Source organism: Takifugu rubripes, chromosome 7 (genome assembly GCF_901000725.2).
Source record: "Takifugu rubripes chromosome 7, fTakRub1.2, whole genome shotgun sequence".
Lineage (NCBI taxonomy): Eukaryota > Metazoa > Chordata > Actinopteri > Tetraodontiformes > Tetraodontidae > Takifugu > Takifugu rubripes.
In genome coordinates this window covers 7620037-7644385 of record NC_042291.1, presented here as the reverse complement: position 1 = coordinate 7644385, position 24349 = coordinate 7620037, and the positions used below count along the sequence as shown (strand labels likewise).

At 42.0% G+C, this 24349-nt stretch overlaps 2 protein-coding genes across 3 annotated transcripts; one reads left to right on the top strand and one right to left on the bottom strand.

Moving 5' to 3' along the window:
* Positions 1-1097: 1097 nt before the first annotated feature.
* Positions 1098-2797, bottom strand: tstd3 (thiosulfate sulfurtransferase like domain containing 3). The gene is made up of 4 exons (XM_003965904.3): positions 2520-2797; positions 2235-2402; positions 1723-1882; positions 1098-1536 (listed from the first exon to the last, which is right to left on the bottom strand). Exons 1-4 carry the CDS (start codon positions 2662-2664, stop codon positions 1479-1481), a joined length of 531 nt encoding a protein of 176 aa, XP_003965953.1. The 5' UTR covers positions 2665-2797; the 3' UTR covers positions 1098-1478.
* Positions 2798-3146: 349 nt separating this feature from the next.
* On the top strand, positions 3147-24253 carry usp45 (ubiquitin specific peptidase 45). 2 transcript variants are annotated; one of them, XM_029839360.1, is made up of 19 exons: positions 3147-3450; positions 3949-4048; positions 4133-4243; positions 4450-4619; positions 4795-4895; positions 5164-5264; positions 11426-11577; positions 12492-12587; positions 12682-12812; positions 16329-16416; positions 18303-18384; positions 18626-18717; positions 19090-19146; positions 19265-19393; positions 19501-20137; positions 20253-20350; positions 20453-20539; positions 20630-20774; positions 21149-24253. In XM_029839360.1, the coding sequence occupies exons 2-19, from the start codon at positions 4006-4008 to the stop codon at positions 21277-21279; spliced, it is 2451 nt and encodes an 816-aa protein (XP_029695220.1). In that variant the 5' UTR covers positions 3147-3450; positions 3949-4005; the 3' UTR covers positions 21280-24253. The 2 variants fall into 2 exon arrangements, with proteins under 2 accessions (XP_029695220.1, XP_029695221.1); XM_029839361.1 differs by lacking the exon at positions 3949-4048.
* The last annotated feature ends 96 nt before the right edge of the window (positions 24254-24349 follow it).

Sequence of the window (24349 nt, the reverse complement as noted above, 5' to 3'; positions counted from 1 at the left end):
CCCGATTGTCAGCGCAATCTGGGGTTTAATACTTCTCATCTGCAGCCCTGTTGAACATAGCACACAGGGCAGCACCTCTGGAATCTTTATCCTGTGTTGTAACTGAAGGCTGACCTGCAGCTCAGACCTCTGTCAGCAGCTGGTCAAGTGCAGAGTTGTGCAGAGATTGAGGTTGATGGGTTCACCAACAGGGATGGAATGTGGCTGCAAACATTAATTCACCATTTGACTAAGGGCAGAACCTTGCATTAAAACTAATGTAAGTTTGGAATTATATCAGCTTTTATCAAGAGTGTACATCACATATCAGTTTTTTTCTTTTATCCTTCAAAATGGGATGTTTTATCATAAAGTATTGCCTAAAAATGGAAAATATGTAATCATTTACACACACTCTTGTGGATTTATTTTTTATGGCTTCCCAACATAATGGTGTATAAGATACTCCAAAATATACTATTGAAATTATGAGAATTCCAAGTTACTGCCAGAACATGACTGGTTTTGTATTTTAACAGGAGAACATTTCATATGATACGTTTAATCAGATGCTTGATGGCGACTCTCTTTTAAAGGATTTTATAACGGCATATCCACCACCTTATTGCTGGGCAGCAGGCAGAAAAACAGTCACTCCAATCAGTGAGAAAAGCCGGTAGGTTCAGCACTGATGTGATCTGCTCTGATGGGATGAGGGACATTAATTGAATGCCATAGCTGAAGCTGGAGGCTGAGCTGATGAGGCCAGAGTTGATGTAAATTTGTACTTATTAGTCTGAATATTAGAACCGGGCAGTAAAAATAAATAAAATGGAAATGAAAGTATCGGCTTCTGGGGGAAAATCAAGTGGCAGAAGGAGTGGGGGTGCCACAGAGACATTAGATGTGAAAACGGAAGTCAGGTATTTTCAGAGCGGTTGTGCATTAGCACCCACCAGGCTGCTTGGTCAAGGGTCAGAAAACATAATTATACTCAGGGATGATGAATAACTTCATCCTGATGCTTTGAGGGTGAATTAAAATGAAGACATTGATTTTGGTAAATGTCTTCAACCACAAAAGTTCAATAAGAATCAATAAAAGTACAAATCCACTAGTACTGATTAAAATATATTTTTTTATTAAATAATTGGTGTTGGCAACAGGTATTCTGAAGATTTTTAAGATTATTTTAAATTATTACAAATATTAATTAAATACACTTAAATACACTGTGCTCACACAGTGGAGTAGATGATTGCATACATTCTGAAAAGAAAAATCTAACCCTTTTTGGGCCGTTTATATAATCAGATGCACATAATAGCTTTAAATTGAATGTTTTAAAATCATTCTGAAATAAATTTACAGGTATTTTAACATAATATCTTAGTCATTTTTACATTTGCTGAGCTCTCTGGTGTCACATTTGGGGAATGAAAGCAGATTAAAACATCAGTTATCAGGTTTGTGGGTATTTTTCTTCCTGATTCTCCGGATCATTTAAGTTGTTCATTTTTCATCCACTCTTGCCATCCACCTGGATAATGCTGAACACTGGAAATAAATAAAGGAATAATGAAGAAAACTTTGAAAATGCCTTTGCCTACTGACATTAGAAATAATAACACAACTATGATGAATCACTTAATAATAAACCATTAGCCTCTTAGAGTAAGTGCTCTTTTCCAAGACAGAATGCATTACATGATTATGGCTGATATAGAAAAGAATATATCTCACTTCTTATATCCCAATGATGTGGCTTGGTCCAATGCTTTCTTGCTGCGGATCCCTGCCAGACATGAGAACACAATCTTATCAGCCTGCTGGGGCATTTCGCCACCATACTTTTCTCTGAAGTCTTCTGGGCCTAGCTGGAGGGCTGTGTTCACCTGTCCCACTGTAAAGCAGAGAACACAAAGGACAGAAATTACCAGTTGTTAAAATATGATAAGTGTTATAGAGAAAAAACATTTGATGAACATTGTGAGAACTGCTGGAAGTGGTGGTGTCAAGGCACTCTAAAGTAAATAGAAGGTTAGTGGGTAATCTTTAAGGATCTTTAAAGATCATTGCAATTATACCTGACATATGTTTGCAGCAGCCCAGCTAAACAACAAGTAAACATTAACTGACCCATTAATATTTTTACTTTACACACTGCTAATGTTTTCCTGCTACGTTATGTAACCAAAAACTACACTCTGCCAAAGGCAAATAAGAGTTTTAAAACAAAAACAAATAACACTCACAAGGAACATTAATTGACCCAGGGATGATGCCGTACTCCCTGAGCTCCCATGGCTCTCTGACATCGATAACTGTGGATTTCTGGCCGGCCAGAAGAACTTTCAGCTGCTCATATGTCACGTCTGTACTCGGTGGACTTGAACCGAACCTGCGAAGCAGCAACGCCGTAGCTAAAAGCAAAACAAACAACGAATGATACACCTACGTCATTAAAAGTCATTAAACCACGAAAAACACAATAACGGGCTAAACCGTTTTCAAAAGTACTTTGAAAGGTTAAATCTTACGTTTCCAACCACAGTTAGGGCTGATAACGCTGCACGCAGGGTTTGATCCTACGGGGTTAGACGTCCTAGTCGGCACGGTAAACTTACTGACCCATAACAACCGCGGAACAGCACCTGCAAGTCTCCAACAGCTTCTGAAACTCATTTGTGAATAGACAAATCTAAATGGCCTCGATGTCGAATTAACCCTGCAACCACTCACTAGTCATGTAGCACAATTACAAGATCAGACGGACATTATCGGACACAACTTCCGGTCACCTGCCAGGGCTAGCGAGAAAGTACGGAAAGTCACAAGGACAAAATTACTGCATACTTTATTACTTCATTTTAATCTTTGACACTCATTAGATCATTAAACTTTAGAGTACCGCTATATGCAAGAATTTGATGGAAAAGTTGTTTTCTAAATACAAATATAAATCATTTTTATAAATCATTTTAAGGCCCCTTGGTTTACATTTCATGATCAAAACATTTGTCTTGTCATGTTCATATAAACTAAAGTTTGAACCTGTCACTGCTGACGAAATGCTGACGAAGCTCTTGGCGCTTCCGAACATTTAAAGCCCAAAATGTGGGAGAACGTAGAATGTAAGTGAATGTACGTGAATGCAGCATTAGTCCATCCTGAGCTGCCGTAGTGCGTCACATGTTTAGTTGCTCTGCTATCAGAGAGTAGCTAAGCTTCCTAAAATGTCTTTTGTACAAGGCAAAGCCAAAACGAATGTGTAAGGGATCGTTGTGTTTCTGTCCGGATTCGAATTCGTTTCAGAATGCCGTAACATCTCCAGACGCTGTTGCGTGAAACACAATTGTAAATTCACAATTTGGTCTTACAAGCTAATGTAGCTAGCCTGTTTAAGAGTGCAATTTCACCTTTGGCTTCAGTGTGAGCAACATTGTTTAGTATTGGAGCTAATCTAAAGGGGTGAGTTTATTCTCTTTTTTACCGAATCATTACACGAAGAACTTACGTAAAATTACCTAACTGTCATTAATTGACAACTGTAGGAAAACCCTACGGGTTGAGTTTCAACGATACTGCTTGAACATTTCGGGGTATACTGTACATTATAATAGCGGTATGACGATAACAGCGGTAAGACGATAAAGGGATGTGTGAGACTTTGACCCTTGACCTTGCAAGTATCAAGGCCAGGGGGCAGTTGACCCTTTGAAAATCCCATTATACTATATTCCTACCTGTATTCTACTGTATCAACTAAGCTCAACCTTGAGACTACTACTCTGTACCGATTTCACTTAACCTCAAGCTCACTATCCTTTAAGCTTCCTGCTCAACTGACTTACTAGTTGTGAATAAAACATAAAAAAAACCTTTAGGTTGTTAATGCATTCTGTCTGAAAGCCCATCTTGGATCCTGATAGACGAGCTTCTCTCTCCAACACGTCAATTCTCATATAGTTCACAGTCTGCCATCTGAATCTGTTGAAACTCACCCTTGAGCAATACAGGCCTTTAATGCTTGGCTCTGACGGAGCCCACAGAGGGATAGTAATACTAGGTAACAAGTAATTAAAACAGTTAATACAGTGACCTTGTACTGTATGTTATTACATGTAGTTTGATTGGATTGTATTTCAACCAGAGCTCCAGATGCGTCTAAAGGATCCCTTCTCTTTAAAAGTCGCCGAAATGACTAAGCGGACTAACAAACCCAGGAAACCTCGAGATGAGGAGTCATCGGATGAAGTCGGTGGTAAGTTGAATTTGGCTCCAAGCAGAGGAGTTAGTCTTGTGGAATTGTTGAAAATTCATACTTTTTTTCAAAGGGAATCAACCTTTGATTATTTTTTTTTTCATAAATAGAACATTTTATTGGTTTAGTGGGAAGTCTTACCACTTTTATACATTAAATCCCAAAGAGTGATCAGATAGTGACTTTGAATTCAATTTCACATTCAGGCTTGACTTGTCAGCATGTCGGTAAAGCCGTGGATCTGACGTCAGTGAAGAAATCAGTGCTGTCCAGTGTGTGGCTGGTTTGCTCTGACTGCCTAAAGGAGAGGACCATGATTGATACAGATATAAGCACATCTCATGACATTGTGGTGTGCTTGAAGTGTGGTTTCCAGGTAAATATAAGGATATTATTATACTTTTCACATACCGTACTAGGGCTTCTGAAATTACTATATGCTCAGTACCTGACATGGATCTTATATAGTAAACCTCAGCGAATGTCACCAAGATTAGTGAAACACATTGTTGTTTTCTTTATGTATAAGCTTTTTCCCCCCTCTCTTATAGGGCTGTAACCAGTCAGGGATCCAGCATGCAGTGAAACACCACCAAGCTTTCCACCCAGAGTCTCACTGCATTACTATCAGCTTAAGCACATGGAAGGCGTGGTGAGGAACCCAAAATCTTTCAGTATCACCTGACATCAGAACAAGACTGTAAACAGGGACTACAGTTGGCAAACAGCTCTGGGCTTGCAGAGAAAATATGGGCTGTATCATAATATCATAATTGTCTTCCGTCTGATGTGGATCTTTGCTCAGTTTGTTGTAGTCTCTTTTTCCTCATCTATGCATCGGTTTACATCATTTAGGTGAATGCATGTGCAGCAAGAGCACTGTGATTGATGTGTCCTAATCTACTCCTCTTGTATTACAGGTGTTTTGAATGCAACGAGGAACTTTCCACTCACTGTAATAAGAAGGCTTTGGCTCAGTCTCTGGACTTTTTACAAAAGCATTCTGTGAAGGCAGCATCAGGTAGGTTGTTTGCCTGGCCCAGCAGAGAGATCAAAAGGACAATGCACATCAAGCGGTTGAATGAATTGGGTTCTTTGCAGATTCTAGAAATTGCGAGGTTTCACAAGCTCAGATCAAGATTATCAGAGATTTAATCACAGCTGTCAAGGCCCACCTGCTTGATGTTGGCAAACTGTTTTGTAATTAGGTGTCTAAGAGGAAAGGTTGACCAGCATTGATATTAAGTCAAACAGTCGCTCATTCAGACATGTTTTTATTTGCCTGTGAGCAGGATGCTAATAGGAACAACTTGGCCACCGAAAATGCCAAAACCACCACTGTTTGGCAGTGCAGCCGAGTGCACTTGACACGAAGTACAGGATGCAATTAGGGAAATGCTTGGCAGCATCCTGACCTGTGGTTGTGCAAGTGGTTCAGACATAAGGCAACAAAATCAAAGCGTTAAGTACAAAAATTTTAATGTAACGCCCCCCACATCATCGTCATCAATATCCAGTGAATACAGTTTTTTAATACTTCTCAAGATTTAACAACATGTAATGCTCACACAAGAGTTCCAGTTACCTACCTTGACCGTAATGTGGTCGTTACGGTCCACGCTGCCCCCCCTGTAGCAGGGGCAGTTTGAATCCGTGACTCATCTCATCTCAGCTGCATAAGTATCATAGGTTAGACCATTGTGCATTAGTATATGTACAGTATATCAAATTTTACTGATACTTAATAAGCCACATAGTGGTCAGAAAACTTTGAATTCCAGTGTTAATGATGTAAATTATGTAAATGCACATATATTTTACACCGAAACAGTGAAATCAGAGGTAGAGTTTTAGTTTGAAGTAAAAGTGTGTCCCGCAATCATGTTTTATATATAGCACACCTATATTAAATGGTTGGCTGAGAGGACTTTAAGGAGTATTGCTCATCAAGTCAGTCTTTCAGACTACTGCCTCCTTCAGCCAGTGTCAGGTGCCAGTGGCCACATTCCAGCTGCCCAAGCCCAGTTGGTCCCCCTTCAGTATCTCAACTACAGCTATAGTTGAAAAAGTGATGCCGACCGACACCCCCCCCCCCCCACACACACACACACACACACCCCTCAAATCGCATGATTGCACGAATTAGAAGAATTAGGCGCTTGAATGATGCTCCCCGGCTGGGTTCCCTGAAGAACAAGAGCAGCTGCATGGGTTTAAGCCACCGCTCTGCCACTCTTTGTCTTTCCATCGCTATCTGTTTCTGTCCCATACTTTTTTTGTCAAGGGGCTGTATGTCTCACCACCTCTGGGCCTGTGTGCTGCACTAGTGGGAGTCAGGGTCCTCAACAAGTCCAGGCAGTGCATCCTGACAGCTGGAGTGTACTCTCAGTGGACACACATTCGCAGATACACATTTGCTCAAATTGAAAATGACCAACTCCTGCAAACAGCCTATTTTCTTTTAGTCAGGTTTGTTGTGTTTCTGAGCACATTTGAAATTGTTAGTTAATTCTTCGATACATAGGACAGGCCATCCTTTAGTAGCTGAAGAATATGAAAGGTAAAATCTTAGGTACATGAAGCGTGCATTAAGTTGCGGTGCTACCCTTTTTCTTTTTGACATGGTGCCCACCAGTGGTCATGTTCATGGTAAAGGATCTGTCACACTGGGCAGTTTATTCCTACTCTTTAAATTACCTGTCACCTTTCCTGCCATTTAATTGTTCCACACCGGTCAGCCAACTGGGTGTGGAGGCAGGCGGCCATTGTTGTCAGTAAACAGGCGGTTGTTATCTGAGGAGAAGCTTGTGAAATTGTATTTCAGTATGAAGGCCATGCAGTGGAAGCTGCTGTTTTTCTTATAGGCTGCACCACAAAAGATCCCTAGCATGTTTTTCTCTCTTTTTTTTTTGAATCTATAATGATTTCATGCAACAACAGCTCAGTTTAGAAAGAAAGTCGATTAACTGTGTTCTCTCACCATCAAGGCCTTCAGCTCAAGTACTGGAGCCCCATTAAATAGAAGACTGACCTCAGAGGTAGAATCCAGCAGTAACCCAGCTGGGAGTCTTTGTGGAGCAAATTAAATGTTGGCTAGGGTTAAGAGGGTTAAATGTTGCTGCTGCAAAGTTATTAGAGTTTTTCCTCATTGGGATCTGTTGATTCTACAAGTTTGCCATAGTTGTATATTTATGTAATGGTGATTATTTTTTTATTTTTTTAATGTTTAATACAGACAAAGAATGTAGGGGTATAATAAATCCCCCCTCCCAAGAGTAGTTGATGGAGTCAGTTAATTAATATTATTACAGTGATGTTTAGTTAAACTCACGTTCCACTGTCATTTAAATGCTGTATTTATGAACATATTCTAAATGGATGTTACTTATTGTAAGGTTGGTAGGTATCTCTGGCAGGGGTTACCAGAGTTTCTGACCTCTCCTACTCACACTGTGACAAAGAAGAATTTGAAGGGCTGAGAATTTTTTATTATATATTTATTTTGTTGTAATGCATAAGTGTAAATACCTACTACAGTAATACAGGTGTATTTCCATGCTTGTTCTTGCTCTCCTTTTAGTTTTGGCAAATGTAGTTTGTGTTTTACTGTCCGTTTATCTTTACTGATGCAGTGGCGAGAAAGATGCTTGTCCCCTGGTGGTGTGTTCATGGAGGTAATCAAGGGTGAATGTGTCTTAATCCCACCACAGCATGAAAATAGGCCACGTAGTAGGTAGCACAAAGTGTGTGTGTGCCTGTGTGTAACATAGCGCTGGGTTCTCTTGGCCTCAGATGGCAAGGAAACAGGCTTTCATGCCCTGCAGTCACAACAAATTAACAAATTAATAAGACATTTGGTGTTGCTTGGCCTTCCTCTTGACTGCCTCCTCTGCATGATGGGAGCTGGCCTTGACCCTCCACTCTGCTGCACTCAAGGAAGATGGAGGCGTAAAGCCCAATGGCCACACAATTTTACAGGCCCTCAGTCCAACCATAAACCTGATTGTGTAGGTTTGGCAAAAGCAATGATGAGATTTTTTTTTTTTTTTTACTAATTGGTATTTTATAGAAATTCATACACCTTAAAACAAATGACTATTGAAATGAGTATCGTTTCCATAAGCTTTGATATTACTTATATCGCAATGCTTTTTAAAAAATAATTTAGTTGAGTGTTTCTATATTGCCACTTTTATGTAGCGAGACCCGTATTTTTTTTTTGTGTATCTCTTGTGTGAAAAAGAGCAGGGCATGCAGGAGGTGTTGGTGTACATGCATGTGGATGATCCGCAGCACTATGATGCTTTCCTCTGCCCTGGGGAGAAGCTCTACAGTGTCACTGCTGCCCATACTCGGTGGCTGAGCAAGGAGGGCCAGGTGGTGGTGCCGAGTGCAGCACAGTCAAGCGTGGACGCAGCGCATGCTGACATTTGCCTTCCCCGATCGCTGCAGGGAGAGAAAAAATCTGCTTTTCCATATGCTTGTACTCATTGCAACTCTTCCCTCCACCCACCGCCCCTCCCGCACTCCGCTGCACCCCCTTCCTTTCCCCAGTCTCAACCAGATGGCTCTCTGAACATTGTTTACCATGGGTTACAGTCCCAGATGCAGACTGTGTCCATCGGCATCCCCATTCTGCCCAGTTAGTTTCCTTTGCTCCGTTTTAGCTCAAGTGCCAAATTAAGATCCTGCACTCAAGTTGCAATAACTTTGACATGCTCATCTGAGCACACCATCTCTTGATTGCCTCCTTTTCTCACTATGCTTTTATTATTATTATTTTTTTTTTTAACAAAATCTCTTCACTATCTCATTTGTTAAATCCAGTTTCACATTCGATACGTGCAGTCTTCCTCCTCCTCAGCTTGTTTTTTAATGTGTTGTTTGTTGACATGTACGAGGTCGCTCGTGGGTGCCCTTTAAAGATAGAAACCGTATTCCAGATGTTGTAAATGCTGAAGAACAGATGCCTGTGTTTGTGAGTCAAGGAGACAAATAGATGGTGTATACATTTAGACACATAGTCCAGAATAATCAGTTTAGATTAGTGTGGTTGGGGATAACTGACACCATTGGAAGATTTTAAGATTATAATATATTAATATGAAGTGCTGCATCCTTCATGTTCTCACTTTAATTAAGCCCATTATATTTTCTACTTGAAGCATTGTCAATATGAAGCTGCAGCCACAAAACATTTGATAATGCAGCAGACACCAAAGAGGCTGTGTCCATGTTGAAGTGACTGCGATTTCTCTACTCAAATCTGTAACAGAAAAGTTGCCCTTCTGCACAGTCCATTGAGTGGAATTTTATTCCCTGTAAAATGCAAATTGCGAGGCTACAAATGAAAAGCCCCCAGTTCACATTCTAGAGAATGTGACCAGAGCAATTCTGTTAATGTCCTTGGCCTTGCAGAGCAAGCGCTTGCTTGGTAGCGACCAGCGTTGGCTTACCGCCACTGTATGTTGAATAGCTTCTTCAATAAATGTGATGTGCACAAGGTGTAGTATTTTTTTATTTTGAATTTAAGGCAAGGCCATCGGGCTTTAAAGAGAAGAACGATAAGAGTCAAGGTGCAGGTTTCTGCAATGATTATGTTTTACAGTTCAGTTGAATTTTCTTACTTTGGATATAAACAGGTTTAGGCCAATGACCTTGCTGATAGCCTGCGCTCTTGACTGGCGCATATAGGTGAAGTGCTGGTGGACAAAACTCTTTTTGTGTTCATAGTATTTTGTGGAATTCTTGGTAGCCTGTAGGCCTTGAGCCCCTGCCATCAGTCCCTGTAAATACTGGCCATTTTGTACTGCCGCGTTTGTTTAACAAAGACACTTATAGTTTATTCTGTTAATTTTTGCCTCATATAACACTTTATTTGTTTCAAAGCCACATGAAATCCTTCAAAATACATTAGAATACAGTTATTATTTATGGGTAATTTGACATTTCTGTAGAGTATTTCAATGGTGCATAAGTAAGAGATTATTAAGAGATTTTGGCTAAGACGTAAAAGAATAACCAGAAGTGATCATTTTTTTGACTCGCTTAATCAAGCATTCTCATGTGTGTCCTTCAGCGGTTCCCTTGTGGTTCCTCAACCAGATGTGCTTCATGTGTAAAAAAAACAAAAAAAAACACACCTCATTGTGTTGAAATGCTTGAGACTTCTCAGTCAGGGAAAGACACAAGGAAAACAATTGTTACTTAAATAGGGGAATATTTTTTTCGTGGCTCAGGAGTTGTCTCATTCTTGTATTATGTGAAAAACCACCACTTGTTTTTATTGCTCAATAAACACATAAATGCTGGTGGGTAGATGTTAGCATCTCAGTCTTTAAATGTTAATTTCATATTGGAGTGGTTTCACACAGAAAAGTCCAAAGAATTAAGTAATTATTTGTTTTAAACAGGCACTTTCTTTCTGGCCATGGCAACATTTTAATCCATTTACAACACTGGAACCCCCCCCCCCCCCCCCCCCCCCCCCCCCCCCCCCCCCACACACACACACACACAAAAATTAAAAATTAAAACTTAATTTCAATATTTTAGCAAAATGGAGTTGTTCCCCTACTCATCCTCATAGTTGTCTCATTTAGAAATACTCTCTTGTGAATATTTTGACTTAGTTCATTGGAAAAATCAATATTTACAACCAAGTGTTATTGGTTGTCATATTTCATGAAGTTGTAATAAAGGTCTTTTGTAAACTGCTGCCATCTTCTCAGCTTGCGCACCTTTAACAGCTTCACATCCTCCAGTTTGTCCCCAGCAGACTATCTGTATGTCACCCTTACGTTGCAGCCATCTGTGCTCACGTTCCTGTGTAAGGTTAGCTTTCATTGGTGATCAGAAGTAACAGCTGGCTGTGGAGGGACATCACTCCCTCCACAGCCTCCACCCCTCCCTCGCTAACCAGTGGAAACTTCTACAGCTGTCATCTGCTTTCCCAAATGACCCAGCTTTCCTTCCAGCTGCCATCCCAGCCCCAGCCTTAGCCTTGTCTAGGCTAAGCCCAATTTTTAACTGCAAGACCAAGGTCTACACTGAATCACTACCAAGTTTTGACATTCCTGTTTTAGCTTTTAGCTAAGATGGAAGAAAATATCACTGCTATCTGTATCATCAATTTTACAGCATTGTTTCTACCTGACCTCATTTGGTTTTCCTGCTTTCCAGGAGCATCTCCTAAGATCATCAAGTTGCAAGAAGACTCATCAGATTATAGTGACCCACCCAAAGGCAAAGTTACTGCTGTCAACAGCACCTTAGTTCCTGTCAAAGGCATAAACAACCTTGGAAACACTTGCTTCTTCAATGCTGTCATGCAGGTTGGTATGTTTCTGAGAAAAAGAAATGATCAATATGCTCCTGCTTTAAGTCTCAGATAGAAATCTCTTGGATTGACCTGGAAATATCAATGCGATCGTCCTCTTATTAAATGTCCTGACTGTAATAAACAGTCTAAGGCTGGAGGTCATTTTTGAAGTATATACCAGGTAGAAGTAAGCACTTTGCTGACAGAGACACAAACCTTTACACAAGTTGCGCCTGTTTGGTGCGAAGCGCGTTCACCTCACAACACAGACAGAACACCTCCCAGCCTCTCTGGTTGTGTCACCCGTTCAACAATGAAGTTGTTTTTTCTGCCATTTTTTAATCAGCGTCAGGGCCCTTCCTTGTTGATTGAAATTTGAGCGAGCTTGCAGTGCACGCTTTCGGCCCTCTCCTCCTTTGTCCGTTTGCATTGTCTCCTTGAAAATTGCAATCGGTTGGTGAAAACCCGTAATTGTCAGGATGAGCTGTGTTCACCATGCCGGCTCCTTTGTGTGTTTTCCATAGCAACTGTCTTCATTGCCAGGATGTGACAAAACAAATATCTCATGAAAAGGAAGTGGGGGGGGGGTGGAATTGTAACATAACGAGACAATGACTGCTTCGGTTTGTCACCTCACCAAGGCTCTCTACGTTTCCAGCGCACTGCTCATAGATGGATTTAAAAGTATCATTCACTCTGCAGTAACGCCACACCATTTCCTAAAATCTCCTAAAGTGCTGGTTGCATTTTACAAAGGAATTTTAATTGCCCTTTCTGAGTAAAACGGGTTTCATTTCTTTAAAGTATAATGACTTTTCTCTTTCCAGTTTTCACTTGCTAAATAACAATGAGAAAAAAACACCTCTTTATGAGCAAACTCCCTCTCCTCATAGGAGTACCGGTAGTAAGACTTTTTTTGCCCTGCAGAACCTGTCTCAGACGCACATGCTCATTGACCTTATCCAGGAAGTCAAGGAGAAAGGGTACAAACTAAGGATCTGCCCCCCTGTCGAGACCAACCTGGTACATTTGTCTCTTTATTTTTTCTCACATCCATACACAAGACACAATATTTGGTATTATTAGTAATTTCTGGTTTGTGTTCTTTATTTTTCAGAGCCCACTAACGGTAACACTACCCAGTCCGGAGCCCCTGACTGCAGCCATGTTTCTCTTCCTGCTGAACATGAAAGAACCAGGGAAAGATCCACTCAATCCCAAACTCCTCTTCAACCAGCTCTGTCAGAAGTATGATGCTTTTCTTCCCTACGTTACGATAAAATCATCCGTGACTTCAGCCTGAATAGGCTGTCTGTTCTGTTAGCATGTTGTGAAACAGTTGTGTTGGTGTTGCACCTCTGCTTCACCTGCTCTCAGTCTCTCTTGCTGTGGTGACCATTCTCACCAGCCAGACACAGGCAGCACCTGGTCCCAGCTGAATGAGAGTTCAATACACACGAAACACAGCCAAAGGGAACAAACCTCATTAAATGGCTTATTTTTGCTCTGCTGCTGTGCCACCTGTGCCATCTTTGATCCAGATCAGGGTTTAACAGGCTGAGTCATTGTTGTGTTCACATTTCTGTACAAATGGTTGGTTGGGTTCTTTTTTGGTGCATCGATGCTTGGGTCCACCATGTGCGTGTCAGTCGGGGGGCATCTTGTCCTGTGTAGCAGTGCAGGTGGGTGACCAGAGCGTTTGCTGCCGGATGACTGGATCGGCCTCTGGTGTGGCTTTGACAGTTATTCTGGTGCTACGCTTTTATCTGTTAGACCAATGTGCGGGAATGTGTGTACATGTGGCCCGCCACCTCACCTGGTACCACCTAATCCTGCAACACACAAGCAGGCTCCAAGTGCACGCAGTTTTATGGTCATGTGTGTCTAATTGAGTGAAGGGAAAGTCCACTGTATTTCACTGAATGAATACAAATAGAAATTACTTCCAGCTTAGTCAACCATATGGTACACCTATGCAAATAAACATTTAGAAAGGCCAATGTTTATTTTTACATCCAGGGTCTCGGAACAAGGACAGTATAAGTATTTATCTGCGGCAAGCCCAGTTTTGTCTGTGTGTTTCTGTCCCTGCATTCATACATTTGACCTCAACCAGCTGAGTATCTTGCCGTCTGTCTTGTCCTCTTGATTTTGCCAGCGGAAAGGTCTGGTCTTGGCTTGGCCCGGTACCAAGCTGTGTGAGGGCTTGTCAGCACCATATTCTATCTGGTGCCAAAGAGGGTCTCAGCTTGTACCCAGACCATGTTTTATTGTAGAACATGTCCACACGGTGAAAGGAATGCAGAAATGACATTTAACAAAAGCTCTTTTTCAGGAACAGGGTTTTATTATTTTTTCAATAAATGCATTTTAGCTGTTCTCCTTTTGTCAGGGCTATTAATGTTAAATATTATGTGTGTTTGCAACCCCAGGCACTATACTGTATTCATATAGCTGTTTTCTAGTAATCTTTGACCACTCAATAGTTCGCTTGAAGTCTGCTTTCAGTCACTGAGGAAAAAACAATCCTGACATCCTCACCTTCACACACTAAAGAAGCAGCTTTGGAGGCTAATTTGAGGTTCAGTCTATTGCTCAAGGACTCTTGTAGTATGCAGGGGTCCTAAAATGTACAGGAGTCCTTCAAAGTGACACCAATTTTGATGTGACACTACTTACAAAAGAACAGATTGTCTAATTCATAAATGGGGAAAAAAATGTCAGTGATCTGCCATTTATGTGCCTGTATCTGTATTCCTGTTTACTGCTTTTGACAGGCTAAACATTTATTAAAAATGTTGGATTTCTTCACCACTAAAGGTACATTGTGATGCACTCTTGTTCATCTCATGCTGCACAACGAACCCAGATAGAGGCAATCATCTACACTAGCTGCTGTATTTTTCATAGCTATTCAAGATTGAATGGTTCCTTTCTATTGTTGAAAATGTCCGGGGTACAGGCACTGCCCGTCTTCTCTGTCCATGCACTGTAAATAAATGCTCACATAGTCACATTATCAAAAACCTTTATGATAGTATTACGTACCTGATAGAAAGGGCAGAGAACACCAATGGATTCATCTCATGCTCTGGTATCCAGGACAGAAAAATACAATTCTATATTATACAGTGCAGTCACAAAGAGGTGTGGCTGGAATACAGGTCTGTTCAGCAGCAACACTCCTCTCACAGTAATGGCAAATGTTCATATTTGATGTTTGAAATACATCCCACATATTGGTGTGTGTGAATATGATCTTTGCTGGGAACCAATTATTGGAGCGTAAAACTAGCAGAATATCAATTCCAGCCTTTTTGGAAAACCAGAACAGATGAAAAATGTGTGAATTTCTATCTATTATCTCTGTATTTGGGTTCGTTTTAATTGCTTGCGTGTGCGCGTGTGTTTGGGGGTGGGGCGTCGTGTGGCCTTGTGTCTGGTACTAACTCATCCGGCTCTTAATTGTGTTAGCACCGCAGCTGTTTGCTTTGGCCAGATTGAGAGCAGTGCTACAGGGCCCTTCTGCTTCTCTCCACTGGGATGAGCTTCCAGACCTCCTTATTCCCACTGATCCCAACCATCCTAACCTTTTATATTTTTTCACTCTATCCTGCCTTATATCTACCTGGCACTCCCCCCCCCATCCCTCACTCATTCCCTTCTCTGTTTTGCTTTTAAATTTTTTTATTTCTCTGTGTGTCTACCTCCGCTCTTGGGAATTGGACTAGTGAGTAAAACACGAGGGGTCGCATTCTTCCGCATGCTGATCATTTTTTTATGGCGGGCAAATAGATGACATATGCGCTCCGTACCATCCTCACCCCTCCACCGCCCTCCCCCGTGTGTCGGCACGGAAAGGGCACGAGTGACTGCAACTGTATGTGAGGGTGGGAGGGGGCATGAATTTAGGCTTTTCCAGACTTCCTGGCCTGTGTGTTAACGGGCAGGTGGTTGACCATCTCTCCCCTGACCATAGATATCAATTCTTAGGCCACATGTCAAGGGAGGTCTGATTTTAAGTGCCCTCTTTTGGTAAGTATTAGATTAGTTCCCAATGATGGCAATAACGAATACTAGTATTAGCTGCAAAGCACCCTAGCAAGCCTATGTTCTCTCTGGGATATCGTTCTAGGCCATCTACCTGCTTGTGAACATATCGCCCCAAATTTCCCGCTCGCCACATATTCTCAATATTTGACTTCTCGAGCAGCTATCGTGGTTTCTCAGTGTTTTAGGCAAATCAGACCAACCTGCCTGTGGTCACGTGACCGAAGCAATTGCAACAGGTTGCATTGGCTCAAACCGTGACTGCCCATCTGCCCATGACATCTGTCCACACATCTGTTTGACTGTGGATGGTGAAGGGACAGATCCAAGGAGAACCTCCCCTCTAACCAACACCACTTATTTTCCAGTGATGCAGCGCCTCTCACGTGATTGTGTGAACTGCTGATTAAAGGTGGACAGTACTTCTTTGATTGGGTCGTCACTGGTAAACAAAGAAGCCCATTTCAATCCCAGTGTGCTTCACACACAATGACTCTAAGGAATAATCAATTTCTTTACTTTCAGAAAGTTCCGTTCTCATTCGAAAGCACAATTTGGTGTCCAAGTGCTGTCCAGCCTGTTCGCAGGATATTTGGTCTCTTTGGCCTTAATATTGTTTTCTTGAATTGAGTTTGTCTCTCTTCTCTATCCTGATGGTGCTCTGACATCATTTTGGGACAAATATTTGAATTGTTTCAATGTTTTTCTTTCCAGGGCTCCACGCTTCAAGGGCTACCAACAACAAGACAGCCAGGAGCTTCTGCACTACCTGATGGACTCGATACGAGTGGAGGAAACAAAAGTACGTCCATGACACATGGCGGCATGAAGTCTGTATTCAACTAACTGTAGTAGCTTCAGATTTTTGTGAAACTTTTGTTGAATTTTTCAAGTGAATGCCCCTCACCTGCTTGTGTCAGATGAAGCATGCAGAGTTCCTATGATTGTTGTGCTTTGTGTTCCATTAATTTTAGGAAGTATGTACTTTATGGTCTTACTTTAAAGAAATTGGGTGAGAGGTGTTTCCATTAGTTTACAGCGGGGTGCAGGTTAGGTCAGATCCAGTAAATAGTCCACAGGTACCCAGGATTTTTGCGACATGCTTCTCATTCTTCTGATAGAAGTTTTCATTTTTAATTTTTTTTAATCTTTCTGGTGCCATGTTTTTGGCAATTGCACAGACCCCCCTGGGCTCAACCCTTTCAGGGCAATTAGGAGACCCCACAGCAGCCTATTGCAGGGTTGACTTGCCCCCTGTGGTCCCACCAGTGGCAGTGCGAACCAAGGTGGAGAAGCTAGCGGGTGTGTTTAGTGGTCTGACCCAGACCTGAGAGGGACCGCAGGCTGGGCTCAACTCCTCCTTTTCAAACTTGTGAACATCGACAGTTGTGCCACTTAGGGGACTTGCAAGTGGCACGACCGGCATCATTGTGTGATCTTGGGAAAACCACAGCTGCTGAATGAGCTCCAGGGATGGCCCTTTGTGCTTCAGGGTCACCCCCTTACACACACACACACACACACACACACACACACAAATACACACACTCATCAGTGGGGTAAGGGAGGGGGTACAGTCATCTCTATTCATGCACTCAGAAACTCATTTATCCTCCAATCACATTAAAATGGCACCATATTTGCCATTATTGAGTCTGTTTTTCAATGTTAAACTTTTTAATCGTGTTTAGCCTTTTTTTTATGCTCAGCAGTTTATTTCTTTTTGTTAAAATCTGAGATACTCTATAGAAGACCTGGTAAAACATGAATTTAAAGATAATTCAAAGAGTGTGTTACATGTGAGTGTGCATGTGTGTGAAAGAGAGAGTGAGAGAGATTTTCATAATGGGTGTCACCAACCTTTTAGAGGCCCTAAATATTTGTGTTGATCGTCCATTAGTCTCAGAGAGCTAAATATGCTAATTTAACTCCAGTCAATTATCACCAATTAGCTGAGATGGTAAGTATTTCTCTCTCGGGGCATGGTCTGTCTTTCTTCACCCCATCTTCATTTGAGTTTCCACCCATGCACCCTTGTACCAGCCACCCTCACTCCCCCCACCCCACTCCACCCCTCCCTGCAGCCTGCCCTGTGTGGGACAGTGCAGGCTGTTAAGCTGGGATGGAAAGGAGTGTGGGTTACTGGTAATTAATTAGCAGTGGAGCTTCTGCCTGGTTTGACTTTGACCACAAAGTGGGGTGCAGACTGGAGCGACTGGGATTAATGGGACTTTTTGACCTAAATAGCCAGTCCAGTGCGTGGGTCCCGGGACAATGAGGGCCAACTGGTCTTGACTGCAGACACAGACCATGGCCAATTATCTATTGATTGGTCCTTTACTGTGGCTGAGGATCTTCACAGCTCTCAAACCAACATAGTCACTGACCTGTATGTCACCTTCAATAAGACGGTCCAGCAGAAACGCACACACTCTGCACACTAACGGGCACGGTTAATTAACAGATTTGCATTCTGATACTTCTAGACAAGCACAATAATTATTTCACACTAATGATGCATATAATACATATACCTGTCAAACTGTGCTTGAGGGTAGGTTTTGATATTTCACTAATGATTGTAACGGAGAATTAAGAACAAACAATTCTGAAAGCTTTGAGTATTTTGCATGTGCATACACCATTTGAATTCTACACAGTTGAATATTTTGAATTTATTCTTTTCAGAGGGTGAAAGTGGGAATTCTGAAGGCTTTTAATAATCCTACTGAGAAGACAGCAGATGAGGACATCAAACGCCAAGTGAAAGGTTTGGAAATTCTGACTGGTGTCCAAGAGCAATAGTCCCATCGTGTGGCAGTAAATGGAATTGTAAAAGAAAATTAAGGGGGGGGGGGGTGGCAATAGAATATACTAGATCAACACAGACCTGTCACTTTTTTAACTTTTAATAACCAGAGAAATTTAATAGAAGGTTGTTTTTTTTTAATGTCACAATTCACATTACATTATGAATTTTGCCAACTGAATGTTATGTGTTTCTGCCACAGCATATGGGAAGGAAGGTGTACGTATGAATTTCATCGAGCGCATCTTTGTTGGCGAGCTGACCAACACTATTATGTGTGAGGAGTGTGGGCATGTAAGTGAATGTATATTGTAGCTCTAGACAACAGTTATTATTCTCACATTTATTTCTTTTTTTCAATTGATGGCCACATAAACTTTTAGAAAATTGACAGTCACATCTGAAGACACAAATTTAAAATAAATAACCAGAAGAGAACTTCAAGGATCAGCTCTAACACCAACTACTTGTAGCAGGTGTTCACAATGAAGTGATTGAGCTGCCATGATGAAAATTTAAGGATATCCTCAATGGTAGAAGGGTTTCAGAAAAAATAGCCTCTTCCACTTTTTCCTTTCAGATTTTCTCAGCAATGAATATTCTGTGACTTTTGAGCAAACTAAAGAATGTATATGCTGTGGTGACATGATTCTTTTTCTTCTATAGATTTCCACTGTAAAAGAGGCTTTCATTGACATCTCTTTACCCATCATAGAGGAAAGGGTGAGTTGTGTCATCTGAAAAAACATTTGTCACATGGATTGATCCTTGCATTTGTTTATACTTTAAAATAAAGGCGATGACCGGCACACTTAGCTAATTCTTTGTTTGTTGTGCACAGATATCAAAACCATCCAACCCCAGTAGGCTGGGGAAGGGCAGTCGGGAGCAGGACACACACGCGAGTCACGGAGAGGTGTTTTCTGCAGCACATTCTTCCAACAGGAACAACAAGAAGCTGAGTGGACAGGTACAGGGCCTGCACACTGGACCCAATTCTGTTTTTTCCCCTTTTATAATAATTTGGGCTGGACAGGAAATAACTCAAAATGATTTCAAGTGTCTCCTGTTGTACAGAAGCAGCAGGTCGTGAGGTCTTTGAGCTCTGCTGAAGAGAGGGGAGCAGCCTGCAGCGCAGACAGGCCAGAGGAAGAGGGGACAGCCAGTGGATCGGCCCGAGGTGTGTCAGCTGGCAACCTCTCAGATGGCAGTGAGAGAGATTCAGGTGCTCAGGACAGTAGCAACGATGCTGACAGTGAGGCTTCGGAAAGCGAGTGTGCCCCCCAGACTTCGTCCCTCAGCCACGGGCATGCGTCCACAACATCGTCCACTTCCACCCTGACTCCGTCTCCTACACCAGCATCCACTTCCTCCCCTGTCTCATCGTCCTGTGTGAGGCGAGGTGGCAGTGTAGAGCAGCTGGTATCAGCCGTGTCAAAGGTCAACCTCAGCTTCTCTGCTGGAGATGGCTCTACACACTATTCACTAGAGGAGCAGGGAGAAGCACAGACCAGGGAGAACCTGCACCATCAACACCACCAGGGGGCCTTCCAGGCACTGTCCCACAGCTACATACCCAGCTCCAAGGAGTGCTCGATCCAGTCCTGTCTGCACCAGTTTACCTCTGTGGAGCTGCTGATGGGCAACAACAAGCTGCTGTGTGAGAACTGTACTGAGCGCAGACAGAAACACCTGCACAAGAGCGCCTCAGCTGGTGAGAGCATTTATTTGCTGGGTACAATCAGATTTGAGTTTTAAATATCTTCTTTGCCAGAATTGCAAGTGCAACACTGACGAGCTCATATTGTTTATCGTTGCTGTCCTTGCAGACAAAAAGGGTGAAAAAATGTACACCAGTGCCAGGAAGCAGATGCTGATATCCTCACTGCCCCCAGTCATCATTTTACATCTGAAACGCTTCCATCAGGTGAGGACTTTATACCCATTTTTCCTCTCTCTGTTTCAAATCTGGTATTGTGTGGGTTTATTCACACTCTCGACCCCGTGTTGCTCTGCTGACGGTTGCAAGGCGGGGATGAACTTCCGCAAAGTGAATCGCCATGTTGACTTTCCCCTGATCCTGGATATGGCCCCATTCTGTTCAGCATTGTGCAAGGTATTAGGCTACATGTGCTTTATTGCAAAATACATGGAAAATACATATGTTTGGCTATTCTTGGCTTGGGCTTAATTTCCACTTTGTCAGAACCTGGCAGCCGGCGAGCGTGTCCTCTACAGCCTGTATGGGATTGTGGAACACAGCGGCTCCATGCGAGTGGGGCACTACACTGCATACGTCAAAGTCCGCCCTCCTCAGAGGAAAACGGAACAGCACCACAAGAACCTGTCAGGTCAGGGTTCCGCTTTCTTCAGCACTTGACAGCCTGTTCTGTCTGTTCATGAAAGCTGAGTGTTTTACAGCCGAGGCATCATTTCATTTGAGATTTTCTGTCAGTGGGGATGTATAATATGTTCAAGCTTTGTGTTTTTCCTCTAAACCAGCTTGTCCAGATGTATTCTAATCATTACAGTTGAAGAAAAATAACTTTTTAACCTGCATCAACCTGTTATAATACATTATAATTAACGCTGTCAGAGGTTAACGTTTGTTTTGGATAGTAGAAAATCCACAAAAGGTGGATTTATACAATTAGCCAGGGCACATATGCCACTGTGTTTCTCAGTTTGCCACCTCTCAGTGTGAGTTTGCTTGTGTGTGTTCCAGGTGCGAAGGATGGTGGCAGCGTCTCCCAGGGTCAGTGGGTTTACATCAGTGATACGACCGTTCAGATGGTACCGGAGTCACGGGTACTCAACTCTCAGGCGTACCTGCTTTTTTATGAGGAATTACTGTAAAGATAAGAGAAGGAATTTTTCTGTGGAGCTATTTTATTTTTTCTTTTTAAGGTACTGCATTTGCCTGTACTTCCTGTCTTTCTATATCTCAGTACGGAAGAAAGACTTTACAGCACCGATTCTCAGATAAAACTAGTTATACACATTATTATGTGAAAATTCAATATCATTTATTTCTGTTTTGAGAGTCTCATTACTGATTCCTTGTTTTTTAGAAATCTCCTTTTCAAAAGTCCAGAAAAGACTGTTAATATTCCTAAAATATTCTCAGATTATCAACGTGTCAGTCAGATCCGCGCGAAGTAGCTTTTAGCTTCGTTAACTAACAGCAAATAAGGGAAAACCAACACGACTGTATGCTTAAAGGTGCTTAGCACTGACAAGATGATATCATTTCTGTGTGCTGACACAGATGAGAGACAGCAGAATGTAGATTTAACAACGGTAAACCATCCCTGCCAGATTAAGGTTTCCTCTGATTGTACTTTTAGCTCAGGTTTGCTCAGAATTGAGTTGTTGATGTTTAGGTCATAAGGAACAAAGAGGAATCCATTTTTACTTTTCTTTGAGGCTTATTTGCAGTTTTTTTTTGTTGTTGTTGTTGTTGCTGTTTGCAGCCTCCGCACCTCCTTCTCCAGTTTTGTGTAACCCTGTCAGTGGCTCCCATCCTGTTTTTTTCTATTTCCATCACATAGACTCAACCATCGTCATTACCACCACCAGTATTCCCTAAAGGTGTTCACTGGAATAGATTTCAAACTAGGTGATAGTTAAACAGCAAATTCATTCCTTTTTATCTTTTTTGAATGAATTTTAATCATAAAATAATTTTATTTGCAAACAAGATGTGGTGTTTAACCTATTTAATCTCTGCATAGCCCTGAAATGGCAGAAATACAGCATTTGATTTATAATAACGCAAAAGCTTGCTTGACAATGAGGGTCAGGGCATCTTTGCCACCCTTCTTTTACAAGCTAAATCAGAGGGATTGTTCTTTTTGCATGTCAGGATGATCAGCAATTATTTGCCAAAGATGTGGTTTTGCGGCTGGAGATCAGAACCAAACAGGAAGGAGTTTCATTCACGCGGCGCTTCTTAACCGTCTGTTCTCTCAAGGTCACAAGCGCGGTTCTGTCATCGCGCAACCGGGCCGAGGCGTTTATTTGTTCGGCAAACGTGCCTCGTCCGCCTTCATCTCTTGTGTGCCCATTTAGACACAAACGGACGTGGATGGTTGACGGGGGCATCAGTGCTGCGACTGACTTGACAAACGTCAACATGTACGTCTTAAAAGGAAAACGGCAGCTCCGCTGTGAACGCATGGGTTGATCTGATGAATGTATTTGCCTCTTTTCCTCTGTGATTTTGATTGTGAAGAGGTTCATGTTTTCTTTTGTAACAAGGACAACTTCAGTGCCTATAATTCAGGTTTAGGAAAGCTGTGCATGGAAGACGTGCACAGTCAGATGCAGGTTTGTGTATGAGTGGTGTATTTATATACGGTATAATTTACTGTAGGAGGAAACACTGAGCATATATCATTATTCTATCAATAAATTCATATTAATGGTGCTTCTGGCATGCTTAACTCTTTCTTATGGAATTGTCTCCATAAATGTGTAATTTTCATTTATGAAATGAGAATTTAGATTGAGTATAACTCCTTAGTGTATGAAAATAAATAACTTACGAACTAATGTTTTTCTCCGTCTCCTACTAACATGCCAGCATCTCTTTTGTGGCAGCGAGAGTAAAACTAAAAATGATTTTGCTGTTTCTGTCGCGGGCTCGGTGTCATCCTCTTTCTCACTCCAAGCGAGGCGTCGTGCGGCGTCGCTCTCGGCTGTCTCTCCACATCCCGCGGTGCCACACTTGGCCCGTCCTCACCAGTGATCGGCCCTGACGGGTGCAAAGCAGCGCTGCTTCAGAACATGTCGCGGGCTGGTGAAGAGGAGGTGGGTGTGGAAACTGGGAAAAAGGGCAACGTCCAAAAACATTGTCTCGCACGTCCTCTTGTTTCCACGGGCTGTGACATCCCGGTCATGCCGCCTGGAACATTAAAACAGGTTGTCAAGCCGCCACCAACGAAAAGAGCAAATCTTTGAAATGTATTTGTCTATTTTTAAAGTGGGGGTAGCTTTTTGCTCGGGGGACAAGCTGCTCAAGCATAAGACGTGATTTAATCTTACTTAATGAAAGCCCCCACCCCCTTCCCCCTGTGTGACAGTTGTAAGAAACTATGGCCAAAAATGCACATTACTACCTGTCTACCAGCAGTGGAGGTCAAATTTCACTTCTTCACCAAGCAGGCCGGTTTCACACTGAGCCTCCCCCTGGCTGACCCCACACTGCACTCACCCTGCAAAAGTACTTATCTACACCAACATAGCACATCCCAGCTCACTCAAAAACACCCACACACAATTTGAACTAAAAAAAGCAGTAGTTTGGATGAGACAGGGATCTGACCCATCACCTCTCTGTGTTAGTGTCAGGGCTCCCACCAGACACCAGCCTTTGTTAGCAAAGTAACTCAAAAAGCTATAAACGGAATTTAATGAAAGTTTTGGGATATTCCGTATGAAGTAATTGGCCAAGGAACAGATGACTTTGAATATTGATTTTTGTATATCACAGTCAATGGGGTTTTGATCACGAAGAAACCTACTGTTATGTTATCTGTAAGTGTCAATATTTGGTTGAAATGACCTGCTTGGCTGTTCCGGTTGCTTTTATAATTAGCCTCAGGCAAATTCAGAGTCTTAGTGAAGAGTTTATTGTAATTGTATCTGTCATAAATGTAAGTGAGGAAAGGAAGCTCCTGAGATGTGCACAAATCCGAATGATGTAGCCACTTAAAAATACAAGTATCAAAATCCTAATCAACAGAAAATAGTTGCATAATTGTGCAGTGGGAATATAGCAAAGAAGGTCATAGTGTCTCCTGTACTGCATGCATTACATTTTTTATTGCAACAATTTATAAGTTGTGTGCCTTATTTGAAAAATATCTGTGATGTGTACATTCTGTGTTTTGGATATTTTACATTTACCTGTCTCTAACTATTT